This window comes from Bombina bombina, chromosome 4 (genome assembly GCF_027579735.1).
Source record: "Bombina bombina isolate aBomBom1 chromosome 4, aBomBom1.pri, whole genome shotgun sequence".
NCBI classification, from domain to species: domain Eukaryota; kingdom Metazoa; phylum Chordata; class Amphibia; order Anura; family Bombinatoridae; genus Bombina; species Bombina bombina.
In genome coordinates, this window is record NC_069502.1 from 1,081,867,755 (window position 1) to 1,081,887,390 (window position 19,636).

At 36.7% G+C, this 19,636-nt stretch overlaps 1 protein-coding gene across 2 annotated transcripts in view; it reads right to left on the reverse strand.

Annotated features, from left to right (window-relative positions):
* Positions 1-424: 424 nt before the first annotated feature.
* Positions 425-19,636, reverse strand: part of EPAS1 (endothelial PAS domain protein 1) — a 260,593-nt gene continuing 241,381 nt past the window's right edge. For both annotated transcript variants that reach the window (XM_053712255.1, XM_053712256.1), the window contains exons 12-16: positions 15,129-15,616; positions 13,931-14,054; positions 13,069-13,186; positions 11,573-11,740; positions 425-8,552 (exon numbers count right to left, since the gene is read on the reverse strand). In XM_053712255.1, coding sequence (XP_053568230.1) covers positions 8,401-8,552; positions 11,573-11,740; positions 13,069-13,186; positions 13,931-14,054; positions 15,129-15,616 — 1,050 coding nt within the window. In that variant the 3' untranslated portion in view covers positions 425-8,400. The remainder of the gene's footprint in view (positions 8,553-11,572; positions 11,741-13,068; positions 13,187-13,930; positions 14,055-15,128; positions 15,617-19,636) is intronic.

Sequence of the window (19,636 nt, forward strand, 5' to 3'; positions counted from 1 at the left end):
GAATGTCAACTTTCAAGAATGAGTGCCCGGTTTTAAAAAATACTATTAAAAACAGCAGCACTTTCATTCATGAAAGATTACATTTCACCCGTTTAGTTAAAATACGTTTTCTTCTTGAAGCCAAAGTCGCTGCTCCAGCTTGCAAGAAGGAAAGGTAAGTATTTAAAAAAAAACTGTGAAATTTAAACTTTCATGAATGAAAGTGCCCCTATTTTTGGTAATATTTTTAAAAAACGGGCACTCATTTGTGAAAATTTACCTTCACTTTAACTACTTTTTTGTGTACGCACCTTTAAGAAATCTCAAGGTGTCTAAGCTAATAATAACAATATATTCAATAATTTCAATGCCCATAAAACTGTCCCGTTCTTTGATATGCATATATTCCTTACGCATTCATAATACAAAAAGAGTCAAAACAAAATGAAAGATCAGTATACTTTAATGATGAATCAGTGTCAAAATACATTTCCTTATCAGTCAGTTTCCATACAGTAATAATATCATAAAAAAAAAAAAAAAACATTCAGTCATATAGTGTTGCTTATGAAATCATTTAAAATGCTGATAGCCTTGGTTAATATCAATCCTGGGATATTAAGTAGCTTAGAAATGACTACAATATGCTGTTCTTAATGCTGACACTACACAGACAACAAAACAGAATTCAAGTGTGATTAACCCTTCAAGTGCTTTATACATAAGCCACACAAACCAACTAAGCACTCAGCGTGCACCAACAAGATGGTTTAGTTCAGTACATGAGTAAATGAATTACTTATTTGGTTTAAAATCTACAGAACCCTTTTTTGTTATAAAAAAAAATACTATGCAACCAGAGAGTACTGTAATGTATAGCCCAGTGTCATGTTAAAGCCCTTCAGTGGCTTAATTTAAAGGGAAATTTTAATGTTGTAATTGGCGTGAGATTTATACAGTAAATAGTCTGCTTAAAATGATTTTCTTTTGTGATTCAGAAAGAGCATACAATTTAAAAAAGTTTTCAATTTCCTTATTATTACAATTATCATATTTGCTTTTGCTTCCATGGTATTCTTTGTTGAAGAGATACCTGGGTAGGTTGTCAGGAGCACATAGCAGAAAACAGTGCTGCCATATAGTGGTCTTGCATATGAATAACATTGTAACAAAACTGCTGCCATATAGTGCTCTAGACACTTACCTAGGTAAGTATCTGCAGCACTACATAGCAGGAAATAGAGCTGCCATCTAGGGGTCTTGCATAACTGCTGCCATATAGCGCTCTAGACACGTGCTTGCTCCTAAATTTACATCCCTGCTTTTCAACAAAAGATACCAAGAGAACAAAGGATAATTGATAATAAAAGTAAAGTAGAAAATTGTTTAAAATTACATGTTCTATCGGAATCATGAAAGAAAATGTTTGGGTTTCATGTCCCTTTAATTGCATTGAAAAATAAATGACCTCTTCTTTGCATGGAATAAAACCTAGAAGAAACAAATCTATCAGATTAAAAAATAGTTATTTTGTTTTTTGGAAATAGGCATGAAAATATATTACCAAATGTTTAGTAGTAGTTTATAAAATGTGTCAACAGTCTCTTTGATGAGAAAATCATCTTCGTTTTATAAAATGTGTTTACTACAGTAGGTAAAATCTTTGAAAACATTTTATCCATATGAAAAAGTAACATTTAAGTATGTTGTTTTTGCTTTTTTGTCTGAAGAAACTGTAACATAAAAATATAATAACTTTAATGCACTGCAATAGATCTAAATGTTTAAAAAGCATTTAACCTGTCATTTTGTTGGGAAAATCCACATTATTTTGCAGTCCAGGGACACACACCCTCAAGTAGTCTCTTGAATGCTGTGTATGTTACTTCCTTTGCTATGGCCAATTAGGGACAGGTATAATCAAGCTCTTGCAGACATTGGCTAATTACTGTGCAGTATGTAGGAGAGCCAGGATTCTGCATTACACCCTCTCTGAAGAGAGTAGCAATACTACAATATTCAGAGTCAAATCACAGGGGAAACAGACTAAATAAATAATGCAAGTGCAGTGAAAAGTTTTAAATGATGCATAATTAACATTTTATGGAAAATTACATTTTGAGTTTAATGTCCCTATAAATTGAAACTGATATAGCAGCATCATCCTTAATAATGGTTATTGGCTGGTACTTTTTACTAATACTTATTGACTAACAAAGTACTTACTAATTCTAATTGGCTGAAAAGTATTAATGCTCTTTTTACCTATCAGCCAATGATTAGCTGTGAAAGTATCAGCCAATGAGCATTGATGCCACGGAATCTGCTGCCACTCTACAAATCAATAATAATAATGATTAGTGGGAAGGATATAACTGATACTACTGAAACTGAAATGCATACAGCTTTTACTGCAGATTTTTTTTTAGAGGTACTAAAATCAAATAAGTTGAAATGCATTTACATGGAATCTAACAGTCCAATGTCCCTTTTGAGTGATATAAAATAGAACTTGTATATAATAATGGAATATTAATAACAAGAGGTTTGACCATCTAAATCCCATGCTTTTTAAAATGATTACTATTCTTGTTGCTGCATGAAATTTGCATCTTAGGGCTGACTGCTTTTAGGTATTTCATTTTTATTCCTTTTCTTATGTTAGCAAAAATGATTAGAATTCAAAGCTATAAAAGTACATTGTACTCAAAGTTGTTCTATCATGCATATGAAAGAGCAGCCTAGATATGAAGCCCAAATTTTTTTATTTTGTGATTCAGAGCATAAATTTTTTAAAAAGTTTCCAATTTACTTGTATTATCAAATTTGCTTCATTCTCATGGTATTTTTTGTTGAAGAGAGTAGGTGTCTGGAGTCCTTCATGGCAGGAAATAGTGCTGCCATCTAGTGCTCTTGCATATGGATAACATTGTAGCGACTGCTGCCATGTAGTGCTGTAGACACTTACCTAGGTAAGTATCTGGAGCACTACATAGCAGGAAAGAGTGCTGCATCTAGTGGTCCTGCATATGAATAACATAACTGCTGCCATAAAGTGCTCTAGACACATGCATGTTTCCTAGGATTACATCCCTGCTTTTCAAAAAAGATACCAAGAGAACTAATAATATAGTATTGGTTATGAACTTGGTTGATAAGGGCAACTGCCTCTCCTTCTCCTTTACTGGTGGAGAGGGATACACCCGAGTGACGTGCAGTGACATCAGAGGCTGGTGAGGCAGTGGAGAGGGATACACCTCTACAAGTGACGTGCAGTGACATCAGAGGCTGGTGAGGCAGTGGAGAGGGATACACCTCTACCAGTGACGTGCAGTGACATCAGAGGCTGGTGAGGCAGTGGAGAGGGATACACCTCTACCAGTGACGTGCAGTGACATCAGAGGCTGGTGAGGCAGTGGAGAGGGATACACCTCTACCAGTGACGTGCAGTGACATCAGAGGCTGGTGAGGCAGTGGAGAGGGATACACCTCTACCAGTGACGTGCAGTGACATCAAAGGCTGGTGAGGCAGTGGAGAGGGATACACCTCTACAAGTATGACAAAGAAAACGGATTTATTCAGGACAGGGTGATTATTTTTTAATTTCAGAAATCTGATATACATTTTGAAATGCTCTGTTTTTTTTATTTAAAATGTTTATTGCAATGTCCCTTTATTTTGATTTATTCCTTAAAAATAACAAATGATGGCCATTTTAATTTGATATTAATTTTGAACAGTTGCTGAACATTCAACATTTTTACAATCTAAAAGGTTCAGATACAAAATGTAACATTTTAATACTGAATGCAACATTCAAATGCTGATGTTATAGACTTTAGGGTATCTCTTTATGAAACAACATTCAAAATAAATAATCCATGTTACATTCAAGTATTCAACTGTTAACATCCATTGTATAGAATAATTTAAATGGTGGATTGAATTTTAAGGGAAAGATTGTTACCTGAATGATAAAAACAGACATAGCACAAAATAGCTCCATTAAATGAAGGAGCTCTAGAAACAGTTTTGGTGCAAGATAAACAAGATTAATTAAATCTTCTAAATGGATGCAGTAGATTAACTAATAATACAAACTGTTAATACAAATATATACAATATATGTGTATGTATATATATATATATATATATATATATATATATATATATATATATATATATATATATATTATATATATCAAACAATACAAATTAAGCTACATCTGATTTGATATTAATGGGACCTTACACTCAACATGAAAATGTTTACTTAAAGTGACACCGAACCCATTTTTTTTTTCTTTTGTGATTCAGATGCAATTTTAAGCAACTTCTAATTTACTCCTATTATCAAATTTTCTTCGTTCTCTTGCTATCTTTATTTGAAAAAGAAGGCATCTAAGCTAAGGAGCCAACACATTTTTGGTTTAGGACCTTGGACAGCACTTGTTTATTGGTGGGTGAATTTATCCACCAATCAGCAAGAACAACCAGGTTGTTCACCAAATGGGCCGGCATCTAAACTTACATTCTTGCTTTTCAAATAAAGATACCAAGAGAATGAAGAACATTTAATAGGAGTAAATTAGAAAGTACTTTAAAATTGTATGCTCTATCTGAATCACGAAAGAAAAAATTTGGGTTCAGTGTCCCTTTAAAAAAATTTGCAATATACATTCATTATTTATTTTGCCTGCTTTTGCCATAAAATAAATAGAATCCTTTCAGAGAGGCTGGAGTTCCTCTTATAGGGCCCATTTTAGTGAAAAAATAACATGCTCTAAATGTGTATGTAATTTTTCATTAACCCCCACAAACACATAAAACTCATAGTTGAAGTACTACTCAAGAGCCACAAAGAACTGCTGGCCTCAAGCGGAAACTTCAGGTGAGCTAATCAGAGGATTTAGTTACCCAGTTGGGACCTCACTAGTGATAAAGCTACATACGATAAATTAGTGCATTGATATTTTTCTATAGAAAAACCCTTTAAGTATGGTGAAATTTATGTGAGCCTGCGACATTTTGAAGTGACTGATAAGATTAAATCACATGCTCATCTACATCTGTCCCTAATGGGCCACAGCAAAGGAGACCAGGAATATGGACTTTACTGGGCTTTTTAAAGGGTGAATCCCACAATGGCTCTTGATTTATAAAGCTTTGTAAACTGTACTGAAAAATAACAATATCAGTTATGGACGCCTTGAATAGGCATAAAAGACATTTTTCTTTCATGATTCATATAGACCAGGGATGGGGAACCTTGGCCCTCCAGATGTTTCAGAACTACATTTCCCATGATGCTCAACTGGACTTCAAAGTGCCTAAGCATCATGGGTAATGTAGTTCTGAAACATCAGGAGGGCCAAGGCTCTCTATCCTTGATATAGACCATACAATTTTTTAACAACTTTCAAATTTACTTCTATAATCAAATTTGTTTAATTCTCTTCTTTGCTGAAAGAGCAGCAATGCACTACTGGGAGCTAGCTGAACAGATTGGATGAGCCAATGAAAATAAGCATATATCTGCAGTTACCAACCAGCAGCTAGCTTCCAGTAGTGCATTGCTGCTCCTGAGTCTATGTAGGTATGCTTTTCAAACAAAGATATCAGGAGAATAAAGCAAATTCAATAAACCAGAATGTTGCTTGAAATCACATGCTCTATCTGAAACATTTACGTTTAATTTTGACTTTACCATCTCAATAAGAAAAAGTTAACCATACGGTGCTGGCACATTAAGGAAAACAAAAATCCTTTGGTACCAATATGTTCTATTTTGTGCAAAGGCAAATTGTGGTAAAACCCTAATTGTGCTTTGGACCAGATATAAGGTGAGGATTAACCACTTGTATACTAGAGAGGATTGCAATGTTATGTGTTTTATGTGTCTTTATCAATTGCCACATTATGATCAGTGCTGTTTTGGCACCAGCATTTAAGAAATAAATCATAAAAGTTATGATTAGCACTAGTGGTACTTAATGTTAAATTGAGGCCATCTTGCAACAGACAGTTATAAACTGGTCATCATGCTTAACATTGGATGATTGATTGATTGATTGATTGATTGATTGATTGATTGATTGGATGATTGATTGATTGATTGATTGATTGATTATGCAGCTGATATGGACATACCAGCCATATTTGGTTCATCAAAACAGCTGCTTAAAATGCCCTGGGGCAAAACCCACCAAACTCCCAATAAATGCAATTACAATGCCCTTACAAATTATCACAGTAGGAATTACAAGCAGTTTGCACTTGAAGAGTTATCAACAGGTAAAAAGTAAGCTATAAAAATAGTTAAATGACCGTCAATTATATGTATAAAAAAGCAAATCTATATAATATCATGTAACTAAACTGGTGTAAAATGACATTCTGACATTGGACTTGATATCTAGATATTTATTGAAATGCACCATTGCCTTAATATTGGCAATTAGCAATGTTAATGATGTTCTTTGGAAAGACCATTAAATGCCCATAACAAAATATAACACAAAACTAATATTGCCAGCTCTACTAGAAAGAAAAGGATTATTTGAACAAGAGTTATGTTTCTTTGACTTAGAAAAATAAGTACCAATAAACGAAACACAAATCCAAAGGCATATATGGTGAAAAGCTTATAAAGTGTTACATGTTTATTTAGCCAGAAAATAATGTCTGTGCTCCTGTCCTAAAGACATCATTGTGTTTAATTATTGCTCTTTGAGATTAGTGAAAACCTGCACAAAGAGCATCTAAGTAGCAAATAATATTTTACTCAGCTCTTAAAATCTTGACTATGATTTGTTTTTGCCCTGTCTTTAAATAGGGAGCGTGGACAATTAGATTTGTTTTATGAATCAGCCTATAGTAAGCTAATTTACTGATCAGCCTGTAGTAATCCTTTCAATTGGTTGCTTGTTTCTATAAAGTGGATGATAACAACAATAATACATATAAATTCTGTTTTAGATGAAAAACACATCAGTCAGCCAAATGTTTGGGATATATCACTTCTAAGTTTGAATTATAGTTTAAAGTATAAACAGATCTCTTAAAGGGGACAATGAACCCAAATTGTTTATTTCATGATTCAGATAGAGCATCACATTTTAGGCAACTTTCTAATTTACTCCTATTATCAAATTTTATTCATTCTCTTGGTATCTTTATTTGAAATGCAAGAATGTAAGTTTAGATGCTGGTCTAATTTTGGTGAACAACCTGGGTTGTTCTTGCTGATTGGTGGATAAATTCATCCACCAATAAAAAGTGCTGTCCAGAGTCTGAACCAAACAAAAAAGCTTAGATGCCTTCTTTTTCAAATAAAGATAACAAGAGAACAAAGTAAAATTGATAATAGGAGTAAATTAGAAAGTTTGCTTAAAATTGCATGCTCTATCTGAATCAGGAAAGAAAAAAATTGGCTTCAGTGTCCTTTTAAGCACCTTAAATAAATGTATCTTAAACACAAAACCTTAGGTAAGGAGACTGCCAAGCTTAGCAAAGATATGATTGCAGGGTCATAGCATTTCATAAAATGGCTACAAATATAAAACCATGAATACCAATGCTCAATAAGGACATGAATTCTGCTATATTTTAAGTACAAACTATACAGATGAGTGACATTATCTTATATGAAAACAAAAATGATTCACAATGATTAAAAAAAAAAAATGTATATGGTCTTTTCCTGGTACAGCCCAAATTATAGTTGATGGGAGCAGTTGAAACAGTCCCAGAAGGATCGACCAGATCTGTGCAGAACCAAACCCAATGAACTGAAAACCTGAGTTGTGGACCAAGAATGATGTTGATTTACATGTTTACACTGATCTCTTCTTGGACACTTGGCTGGGAGTAAGAGAACTTGCCTCGGGTGTAAAAATTCTTGGCCCCTTTATTAGATATTACTAATATCAGCATTATGGCTATTGACACTTGCTAAGGCAGTTCCAGCTCAACTCAAAGACAACAAATAAGTGTCATTGTATGTTTAATGTACAATAATAATTTTGCTCTTTCTTGACAATAACATTTTCCATTTCAGTTCCGAACCCTGCATAATATACAGAGATATGTGCACTATAAATTGTGGCCATTTAAAAAAATATAAATTACTTTTACATGGGTACAAGGGTGCATAAAATATTTTCTAAACAATATATTTTTTTTATTAAAATAAAGAAGAAAAAATACAGCAGGTAAAACATATATGCATTTCTCTTTGAAACCATGTCGATTCAAGAAGGCCACTATTTGGTACTGTGAACAAGTTCAATAAGAAGGTAAATCTTGTAAAAAGTGTTATCAGTGATAGAAATTGTCTACTTGAAAAAATATATTGAGAAACTGAAGCCATTTGAACAGTAATAAGCCAAAAAAAAACAACAAAAAAACTGTGTATCTCTTCAGGTTGTCTGATCAAGAGCTCTGAGCAGATCACATCCTTGAAGCAGATGTGAGTTCCCCACAACTGGGACGTTAACCTCACAGTCATATCTTGTCAATTCAGGCAACAGGTAAGGTTCATAAGACGGGCCGATGAGACGGTTGGTCAGGCCTGTTGAGGATAAAAAGAAAAGCTTAATTAAAAAATGTAAAAAACTTAAAGAGACAGTAAAGTCAAAATTAAACTTGAATAGATTGGACATTTAAAAAAACTTGCCAATTTACTTATGTTGTCAATTTTGCTTAGCTCTCTTGGTTTCTTGTATTAAAAAGTTATCCTAGGAGAGCTCATCAGTGTTTGCAATAATGTTTATAGCAATGTTATACATAGTTGCAAACACTGCTGTCATAGAATGCTAAATAAATGTGCATGCTCCTAAGGTTCTATCAGTCTAACTAGATTTAATGTTCAACACATGATACCAAAAGAACAAAGCAAATTTGATAATAGAAGCAAATTGGAAGGTTGTTTTTAAAATTGCATGCTCCATATGAATCATGAAAGTTGAATTTTGACTTTATTATCCCCTTAAATTAATTTCCCCATGAAATAAGTCAATAATTTACTGAGGACACCACTGAAAACTGCAATTTTTGCAAATAATAAAATGGTTTTAAATGGTTATAAACCATTTATGTATTTAAATTCATTTTTTTAATTTATTGCTTTATTTTATATTTGAGTTCTTTTTTTCTGTAGCATAGGGCCACCCTTCACCCTCCCCCTTCAATATTGCTTTTTTCTGTAGTGTAGAGTCCCATCTCTCCCTTTCCCTTCAAGATCACTTTCCATAGTGTAGGGCCCCATCCCTCCCTCTCTCTTCATAATGATGTTTCCGTAGTGAAGGGAACTCTGCCCCTCCCCCTCCTTGCTGGGCCAGACCTCCCTCCTTCCTTACCACTGCTCCCACTCACTAACAAATGATCGTTACAGAGAGTGGCACAGACAATTTCATTCACTATAACGATCAGCGATCTGGCTTCATATGATAAAGGAGCATGATCAGTGCTCCCTTACCATATGAAGGCAGATGCCTTCTACCCCCAGCTGCAGTCTTTACTTCCCTCTAAGGTGACAGCGGGGACTGCAGAATGCACTTCTGTGTTGCACATAAGTACTACATCACCACGTCAGAACAAACAATTTTAAACAACTTTGCAATTTACTTCTATTATCAAATTTTCTTCTTTCTCTTGGTATCCTTGGTTGAAGAAGCAGTAATGCAATACTAGGAAATAGGCCAACACATCAGGTGACTCAATAAGTTGCATATATGTGCAGCCACCAATCAGCAGCCATCTTCCAGCAGTACATTGCTGCTCCGAAGCCTACCTAAGTATGCTTTTCAACAAACTATACCAAAGCACAAAGCAAATGAGATAACAGAAACAAACTGGAAATTTGATTAAAATGTAATGTTTTATTTTGAATCATGAAATTTAATTTTGACTCTACTGTCCCTTTAAATTCTACAGATATACAGTTATAATCAAGATTATCCAAACCCCATTGCAAATCAGATGATTGCAATGAACAAATCAAACAAAAGCAATTGAAATAGCTCAACACAACAAATGGTTCAAGCGGTTTCCGGAAATTCAACTGAAAATGCAACTTTTAATGAATTCTGCAGTTTCAAAATTATTCAACCCCCTGAATTGAATCCCTCACAACAGCACAAATATGCAAAACAGGTGTTGTCTCAAGCACACCTGATGCAACTAATCAAGGGCTTCTTTAATTGCACCAGGTGTGCTTGAGCTAGAACACATGAAATACCTGAACTGGCTAGGAGTTTGTTGAGTGTAATGTATGACTACATGTTAGAAATATTGCTAAGTCAAAAAAATGGTCCAAAGAGTTAAGAGAAGAGACCATCACCCTTTACAAACAAGGAACAGGATACAAAAGATAGCGAAGGCACCGAATGTTCCTAGAGACACCGTTGGAAGTGTAGTTTGCAAGTTCAAAGTTAAAGGAACAGTGGTTACACTACCTGGATGGTGCAGAAAAAGGAAGCTATCCACAGGTACAACAAGCTTTCTTTAAAGGCAGGTTGAGAAGCCTGTGACTGCAAAAGACCTGCTGCAAGACTTGGTGGCAACAGGCATAGAGATTTCAGTATGCACCGTAAGGCGCGTACTAAACACAGAAGGTTTCCATATCAGAACTCCAAGACGTACACCACTACTGACCCAAAAGAACAAGAAAAGTCGGCTCCAATATGCTCAAAATCATATAAATAAGCCACAGAATTTTTGGGATTCTGTTTTGTGGAGCGATGAAACAAAACTGGAACTTTTCAGCCTGATGGATCAGCAGTATGTCTGGAGAAAGAAGAATGAAGCATACGCTGAAAAGAACATTCTGCCTACAGTTAAGCATGGTGGTGGCTCGGTGATGCACTGGGGCTGCTTTGCCTTTTCTGGCACTGGAAACCTGCAGCGTGTGGAAGGCAAGATGGATTCATTGAAGCATCAGAAAATTATAGGAGAAAACGTCATGCCGTCTGTGAGGAAGCTGAAGCTTGGGCATCATTGGACTTTCCACCAACAGGACAATGATCTCAAGCATACCTCAAATTCCACCAAGGCTTGGTTGCAAAGGAAATCTGGAAGATTCTTCAGTGGCCATCACAGTCACCTGACAGGAACCCCATAGAAAAGCTCTGGTGGGATTTGAAGAAGGAGGTTGTTGCAGCACGCAAACCCAAGAATAATACTGATCTGGTGGCCATTACTCATGAGGAATGGGCTAAAATTCCTCAGGAACACTGCCAGAAGCTGGTGTCTGGCTATGCATCTCGTATGCAGCAGGTCATACCAGCAAAAGGGTGCTCTACTAAGTACTAAAGACACTTGCCATGAAGGGGTTGAATAATTGTGAGTGCAGAATTCATTAAAATTTGCATTTTCAGTTGAAATTGGGGAAACCACTTGAAGCATCCGTTGTGTTGAGCTATTTTAATAATTTCTTTCATTTGATTTGTTTATTGCAAACAGCTGAAAGTTTGTAAATGTTGACAATAAACCTGATTTGCAATGGGGGTTGAATAATTTTGACTACAACTGTATCACTCAATGTTTTTTCTACAGTAGAAAATGTGGTACAACTATAAATAAAAAAAATACCTTTCATTTTCTGTGTTGGTGGGATATTACAGTCCTGATAGCTACAGCTAAAGAGCATAGGATATGGTGTTTTCCGTCCATCCCTTGGGCTAGCCCGACCTACGCAATGCAGGGGCTGCTGTGTAACATTCTGGTTCACTCCTCTTTGTCGGTTACAAATAAATTCATCTAAAAACAAAGAATGTTTTGCACATGTTAGCAAATAAAGGTGCCATAATAAATGTGTCCAAGCCCGGGGAGAGAGTGGTGAAAAGGTACATTGTTTAGTTACAAATAACATCTCGCACAATGATTGTCACAAAACCAGTAACACTAACACTTATGATAATTCTACCTAAACATATTGTCTGTTAGTGACATTTTACCAGTAATTATTATGCTTCATTTGAATGTTTCATACAACAAACTTATTTAAAAAAATAACATTTTGTTTTCAACAAGCTTTATTAGCGAAATGAGAAAAAGAATACATAAATATTTGAGGTACAGCGCTTCACACAGTATTACATGATACATATAGAAGTTAAACCAGCATTTATGTGAGCATTTTTAAAACATATATTTTAAACATGCAGTTAAAACAGATCTCTTTAAACCCAATATACATTTTACAAAAATTTACATATAATGTACCTGCTATACGGCCAATCAATTTCCTAAAAATTTTTAATTAAAATTGTGAATTGTGACTCCAAATTGTGTTGAACTGTTACACAATTGTGAGATTAAGGAAGGCTTCCCTTGTAGTCAGTGGTGGTTCTATTAGGTTGCTATACACCTCCATATGCATGTGTAATACCCACACTGAGCTGCAAAGAGCTCTATATATTATATAAGCTGTGTATTTAAACTTTTACACCACCTTTGTTAGCCCCCAATAAGCTCCCCAAATTTAAATTTCTTGAACCATTATTGCTTGTAGGCCCACTTGTTCCCACAAAGAGGAAAAGAACTTTGCATTTTTACCACACAAAACATCTGCATTCTCTCTCAGTTTTTCCCAGTGAAGAGACAGTAAGATAGAGATTGTAATATAAAATTATAAATTACATGTAGTAGAAACTTTTGCAATATACTGTACTTTCATTATTTATTTTGCCCTGTTTTCATGTAATTAAACTCTAGAACATGGGGATTTCCAGTTCTAAAAATTGGAAATGCACACTACATACATCACAAGCCGAACCCTGCTACATATCTGCACCTAACTGGTCTCAGCTGGATGATCATATATGGAACAGCATGAGAGAATAGCATGCTGGAATAGCGAGGATAAAATTGAGACCTGCTGGCATGGCGCTTGAGACGCCAGAGGACAACGCAGCCTGAGAAAGCTGTTCTGAGATAAAAACTCAAAGTTTTTCAGACCATAGCAGTGTTCATAGCTAAAGTAGTACGAATAAAACTAGATAACACAAAAATAAATAACAACTTTGTCTCAGGACAGGAATGATGCAGAGATAATCCAGAATAATGCAGAATACTTTTGTGCTTACCATTTAGGACACTAGTACTGAGCGATTTCTTTTCTGGAATCAGTGAACAGATTTCGGGCTTGAAGGGTTTCATTCTTTTCCACATTAAAGATTGTATGGCACTTTCAGGCAAATCCCCCTGCAATAAACAAGGACATACAATCAGAATTTATAAAGTATAATCAAATTAGCATGTTTCAAACATTAACAAACATTTTATTTAATTAAAGACCTAAAATGCAGAATAGACCACTTATACAGCATTCCCTCCTTCTGTATAAATATTTTATATAGAATAAGTATATTCATGGGTTCCAGATTGGGCCTAGATCAGTGCTTATGTTTGTTAACATCGCTCAAGTTGAATCAATAGTCCTTGTATTTTTGCGCACATACTACAAATCCATGTTAATATTGAGTAACATGCTAGGGTGCTCTAAGATCTGCATGTTGGATACCGTGGGTGTGCTTATTCCCTCACATAAAAGACTTCTATGGGAGTGAGCAGTACAATTTTTGTCAGGTATCTCACGAGTGTTAAGCCTATGGTACGCTCAGCCAAGAGTGCTTAAGTAGCACTGTGCTGTACTATAAATAATAATAATGGTTTACTCCAGGTCTCAAAAAGCAATAAGTATTACATCTGTATTTTGGATTGCGCTTGAGTACAATTAACTCACCACATGTAATACGAGCGAAATGAGCAGCTAATATCCCTCCCTACGCGATATATTAAAAATATACTGTGTTAAAAGTGCTTTGGGAGCGTTAATATGTATTAGTTAAAAATTTTAACCATGTACTTGTAATACCAGACTGTGCAAGACAATGCAACCAGAGCTAACAACAGCGCTAAACTTTTAGTCTTTAATATTTTTCTTACCACATTGAGCTGTGCAAATTGTTGCTCCCCATAGTCAAATTGCTGCTTCCGTTTCATATTGTTACAGAAGGGGATAAGGGAAGGGTTTACGTCTTTGCCACGCTGTCCAAAACTCTCCAACGACCTGTCAAATAATACATTTATTATTATCATCTTTTTTTGTTTGTTATCTGCACACAGAGTCTGCAGATGGGATACAGTAATTAAAGACAATACAATGAAGGAAGGCAGACTGGGTCACTGCTCCATATTTTATGTAACCGGGTTATCTATCTTTAGGCAAGAGTGAATTCTATCACAGCAGAATAGTATAAAACAGAATTATTAGATCTAGTTATTGACTGTCCTATAGTCCATTAAACTGAACTCAGGTTGCTGTATTTTCTGTTTGCCATTATATCTGAAGAGCATCTTGAGATTATGCAGTGCAGAATACTAATCCGTAAACATGTAAGCCTATGAAGAGGAATCACAATCTATTAAATCATTTGCTTATCCAAAAACTAGAGTAAACACAACTGTTTTTTGTTACAAGATATTGTAAGTAAATAAAGTATGCACATCAGAACACCTAACACTTATCAAGGGTCGGAATATAAAAATCCCCTATTTTCTGATATCTTATCTTTACTTATTCAAATGAAAAATATTTAAATGTAATGCTACTACAAGACTCAGTTGTGCCCATAACAAGTACTGTATAGAATGATGTTTCGTCTATATAACTCCATCTGACCTCCCCCTCTGAAGACAGTTGTGTTTTGCTATTTTGTACCTCGTATTAATACACTGTGAAATATGTTGGTGTAATATAATTTAATGATACAATACAATTGATGCTAATGGGAATCATCATCATCTCTTGAAATTAGTTTGCAATTAGTCTTAAATAGAAATGTGCGATTCGTTTCGGATCAATTCGGAAATTCGTCCGAATTCGTAAAAAGGAAACAAAGAATTGCAGAGCAGCTTTTTTTCTCTTTTAAATCTGGCTTAATGCAAGAATTTTACATAATTACACAGCTGCTTTAAATCTTTGTATACAAGTTATAATTAATGGCAATGCTCCTTTACATGAAAACAAATACCATGTTCTCCATTAAATTGCATATAATATATACATAGGTAAAAGTAAATAACCTCATAAATATTGTCAAGACTAAACATTATTTGTATCTACTGAGTATTATTTTATCACCTTTGTTTATACAATGACATTGCATGCAGGGGCATTGGTGGTCCAGAAGTTGAGCTGGTCAGAGACTCGTTATATTGATCTGGCAACCTCCATTTTGATGGGGTATAATTGACTGGAGGATCTGGAGGCCACTGGACACTTGACCTCCCTCCCATTGAAGACAATGGTGTATTAGCACCAGTATGATATGGTGTTAATGATGATAGCTTCTTTTCACCGTTAAAAATCACTGGAGGAAGAGGATCCTGATTGTGACTGCTGCTTTTAGCTGCCATCGGTGGACAAAAATTCTGGGGGAGGAACTGATTCTGTAGAGGGGGCGCAGTAGGTTGAAAAAGTGCATTGATGCTGTTCAAATTCTGCTGGGTTTTTTGTGTGCTGTCACTCAGGGTACATTCATCTGGGCATATTGGGTTTAACTGGAAGTCTTCACCATCCATAGGAATGTATGGAGCCAGGGTTTCCAAATCCAGCTCATTAAAGTCATTCTACAAAATGTAAAAATAAATAGTTTATTATTATCATGCAAATAGGAGCAAAGGTATTATGGTTAAGCATTCTCTGTCATTATAAGTAAGGTCTGACTGCTTTGGGTGGTCACTCCCAAAAGAAGATGAGATATTTACATTTCAAATTATTTCAGACTTGGCAATGCCTCTACAGGTTATTTGTAGAGCACATAAATTAGAAAGAGGAAATCCACCTTATAGAACCCTCTTAAATTCTCAATGTTCCATCTCATAAAAAGAGAACCGCTTGACTTACGAAAATTTAACTTTTATTTACAAATTGTAAAAACAGAACCACTGCTCCCAAAAAACAAAAAACGATGATTAAAAAATAAAAAAAAATATTTGCATATTCAAGAGAATATATTATCTACACATATTTATTATAATTACCTCAGAAAAGATTTTATGTATTTATAGTTCTCTTTAGATAACTATCATAATTAAGTCTCCAGTTCAAATTGATTGCAGATTTACATCAAAGCTATCTATTTCAGATTGTCGTCCATCTACACCCTATGACATCACTATTAGTGGCTGTTAATGCAATTAGGGGCTGGCGAATATCTAATCTTGACGGCAATCGAAAACAAACTAATAAGTAAGTCCACAATCATTGGTCTAAAAATCAATTAATTGCTGGTACTGGAGACTATTTGTCATGACCCTGAATGGCAAAACACATAAATTATGCTTACCTGATAATTTTCCTTTCTTCAGATGGAAAGAGTCCACAGCTGCATTCATTACTTTTGGGAAATAAGAACCTGGCCACCAGGAGGAGGCAAAGACACCCCAGCCAAAGGCTTAAATACTCCTCCCACTCCCCTCATCCCCCAGTGATTCTGCCGAGGAACAAGGAACAGTAGAAGAAACATCAGGGTGAAAAGGTGCCAGAAGAATAAAAATCACAGCCGCCCCCATAAAAATACAGGCGGGGAGCTGTGGACTCTTTCCATCTGAAGAAAAGAAAATTATCAGGTAAACATAATTTATGCTTTTCTTCATAAATCGAAAGTGTCCACAGCTGCATTCATTACTTTTGGGAAAACAATACCCAAGCTATAAAGGACACTGAATGCTAAAACGGGAGGGCACAAAAGGCGGCCCATTCTGAAGGCACCAAACCTGAAACCACGACCCCAGCGAAAATTCCGCTTCGTATGAAGCCAGAAAACATTTGAAAAAGAAAACACGGCTCTAAGGACACTAACCCACAGATAGTCCAAAGCCGAACTAGAGCCCGCAAACGGACACAACTGAGCCAACACTCCTCCAGAAGATACCATCGCCCAAAGGAGGAACCTCAACCACACACCCCTTCATAGAAAGGGAGACAATAGAAAACTCCCAAAATGAGAGGATATGGAGGAATAACAAGGATTCCCAGAAAACTTTAAACAGGGCATAATAAAATCCAAATAAAAGTGGAATCCAAAAAGCGAAACACACACACAGGGACCCCAAGGTTTCCCGAAACAAGGGAAGGAAACGCCCAGACCCCGACAGCACTTAACCACAAGGTTGGATCAGGAAAAAAGAACAGAGAAGCAAACTTCTCTGAAAAAATCAAAGCAATTGCCTCAAACAAACGACTGAAACCAAAGTCCCAAGTCGCCAGGAACTCAGAATATCAAAATATTCTCACCAACATGTGCAATAACCCCAGAGAAGCAGCCTCTGAGCACCAAACACAGCAGTCATACCAAGATGACTGAAAAAAAGGAAACACTTCCAGGCAAGTAAAAAGTAGCCGAAGATAGAGTAACATTCACCAAATAGTGGGTACACTCAGGATATCCAAGGCCGCAAGGCCAACACACGTGCCAACACACGTAGCCGGGCAACAAGGTGCCCAGAACCTCAAACAAAGGCTCTCCAGACCTCCACAAACCGAAGAGACACCGCTCATCTCCGATACTAGTCCACACCGGACCAGCCCAAGCAACAGGACTAAAATACAAGGGAACAGATAGGCCCCAACCACCAGCCCTCATAGAAAAAAAGGGTGAAAAACGATGACCCCAGACACCCTAACAGAGCTTGGAAGCCTTCCAAAAGCACCTACAAACAGATACTTCCAAGGAAGATCCCCATAGAGAGAAGTAGAAAAGACAGAATTTTTATGAATCTAGCCCGACACTCTATGGCAGACTCCATATAGCACCCGCAATGGGCACTCCAAAGGAGAACCTATAAAGATAAGCGGAACTATGCGGTCCAGAATGGAAACTGCAAAATCACAGACAGAAAAGAACAATCCCAGAAAGAGAAACACCTTCTTACACACAGGACAGGGCAACATATTCCAGAGAGAGGAAACCTCGCCTCTAAAGAAAGCAAGACAACCCACCTCAAGGGAAGGGCACAGACAAGGACAGCACACACGCTCACAAGGCCAAGCCGGAAGTAGAGCCGAACAAAAATCATCCAGGCGCCCCTGATGAACATGATAAAGAAACTCTCCAAAAGGAAAGCACATACCCTCAAGACCAAGACAGACCGCAAGGAGCCTAAGCACACAGAGCTCCTGGCCCAGCTGCTAGCAGCACAACTAGCAAGACCATAAGAAATAGTCCACGTTCCCTGGAGAATAAGGACTTCTGGACCAGACATAGAAATATAAAAATTTCCTAAAGGAAGCCCGAGCCCCAGAATTGTGTAGAAAATCAATACCCCAGGGAACACCATACCCTGTCTGAAGAAAAATCAGACTACACCAGGAAGCAAGACCAACCCGTAGAATGGGTTGAAGACTCACACAAAAAAATCCCAACCCAAGGGGAAGAGAATACCCCGTACAGAAGTCCACTCCAAAGAGCAATTGGGCACCCCAGAACCTAGAATATTCTAAGCCCAAAAGGCTATAATACCCACAATTCCATGACCGAGGGGAAAACATCAGTGACTAAGTCACCCGAAGAACGAGTCAATAAGGCTAGGCTTCATAATCTCCTCAGAGAACAAACCCAGAGGACAACATCCAGAGAAGGAGAATGCATAGTATCCCAACCCCTGAAACAACCCCTAGACATAGCTAGGATAAGAAAAATAGCCAATTATTCCAATAAGGAACGCAAATGCCCAAAAAAAGTAGTCAGCAAGGCTCCCACCAAAAATGGAACAAATCTAATAGCCCTGGGAAGGCAAGACCACCTAAAACGGCAGCAAAGAGGTCTAAAGCCTCCAATCCTCAACCCACACAGGAAAGGAAAAACACTCAATCCCGAAGAATCGGAACCTACAGAGTGTGACGGACTGAAACTCCACTGAGTCCCAAATGACCAGCTTGGAGCCAATGAGGACTGAATCAGTCCACCATGCCCCACAGACCCGCAGGTTCTCTCAGATTGCTTAGTTGAAACTTGTAACAATAAAATAATAAACAAACACAAACAGTAATGCAAGAACTCAGCACCAAAACCGGACTAGCCAGGCAGACAGGTGCCACGTGACCGAATTTAGGCCTCAAGCCATAAGGAGCTGAACCTCAGCCCTTACTTGAAAGGCTGAGATACACCCCCCCCCCCAGGAAGGGAGAATAAAAGACAAACAGAGGACAAACGCGTCCCCAGAACAACTTCTGTAAAAGTAACCAGTGCGATCATGAAATCGTGATTATCGATTCCAGAAGAGAAAATACCAGAAGGAATATAAAACAAAACATGAGCTTATAAGATCAATAAAAAGACATCCTACCGGATTAAAAAGAAAGAAAAGGCAACCCATAGGTTAACGCCCAATGACAACAGGCACACCCGCAGGACCAGCCAACGGAACCCTGCCCGACCAAGCTCAGATAGGAAAAGATATTTAAATCAGATTATAAGAAGATTACTTCATCCACTTATAATTAATTCTGAGAGCTATTCGGAGAGGAAGACCCAGAACCCGTATAACCATTAAGGATGGGATTCTCCAACAACGCCAGAATATGCCGTAGCAGAACACGAAGGCACGCCAGTCTGTACTAAAAAGCACAGCACACCTCCACTGGAG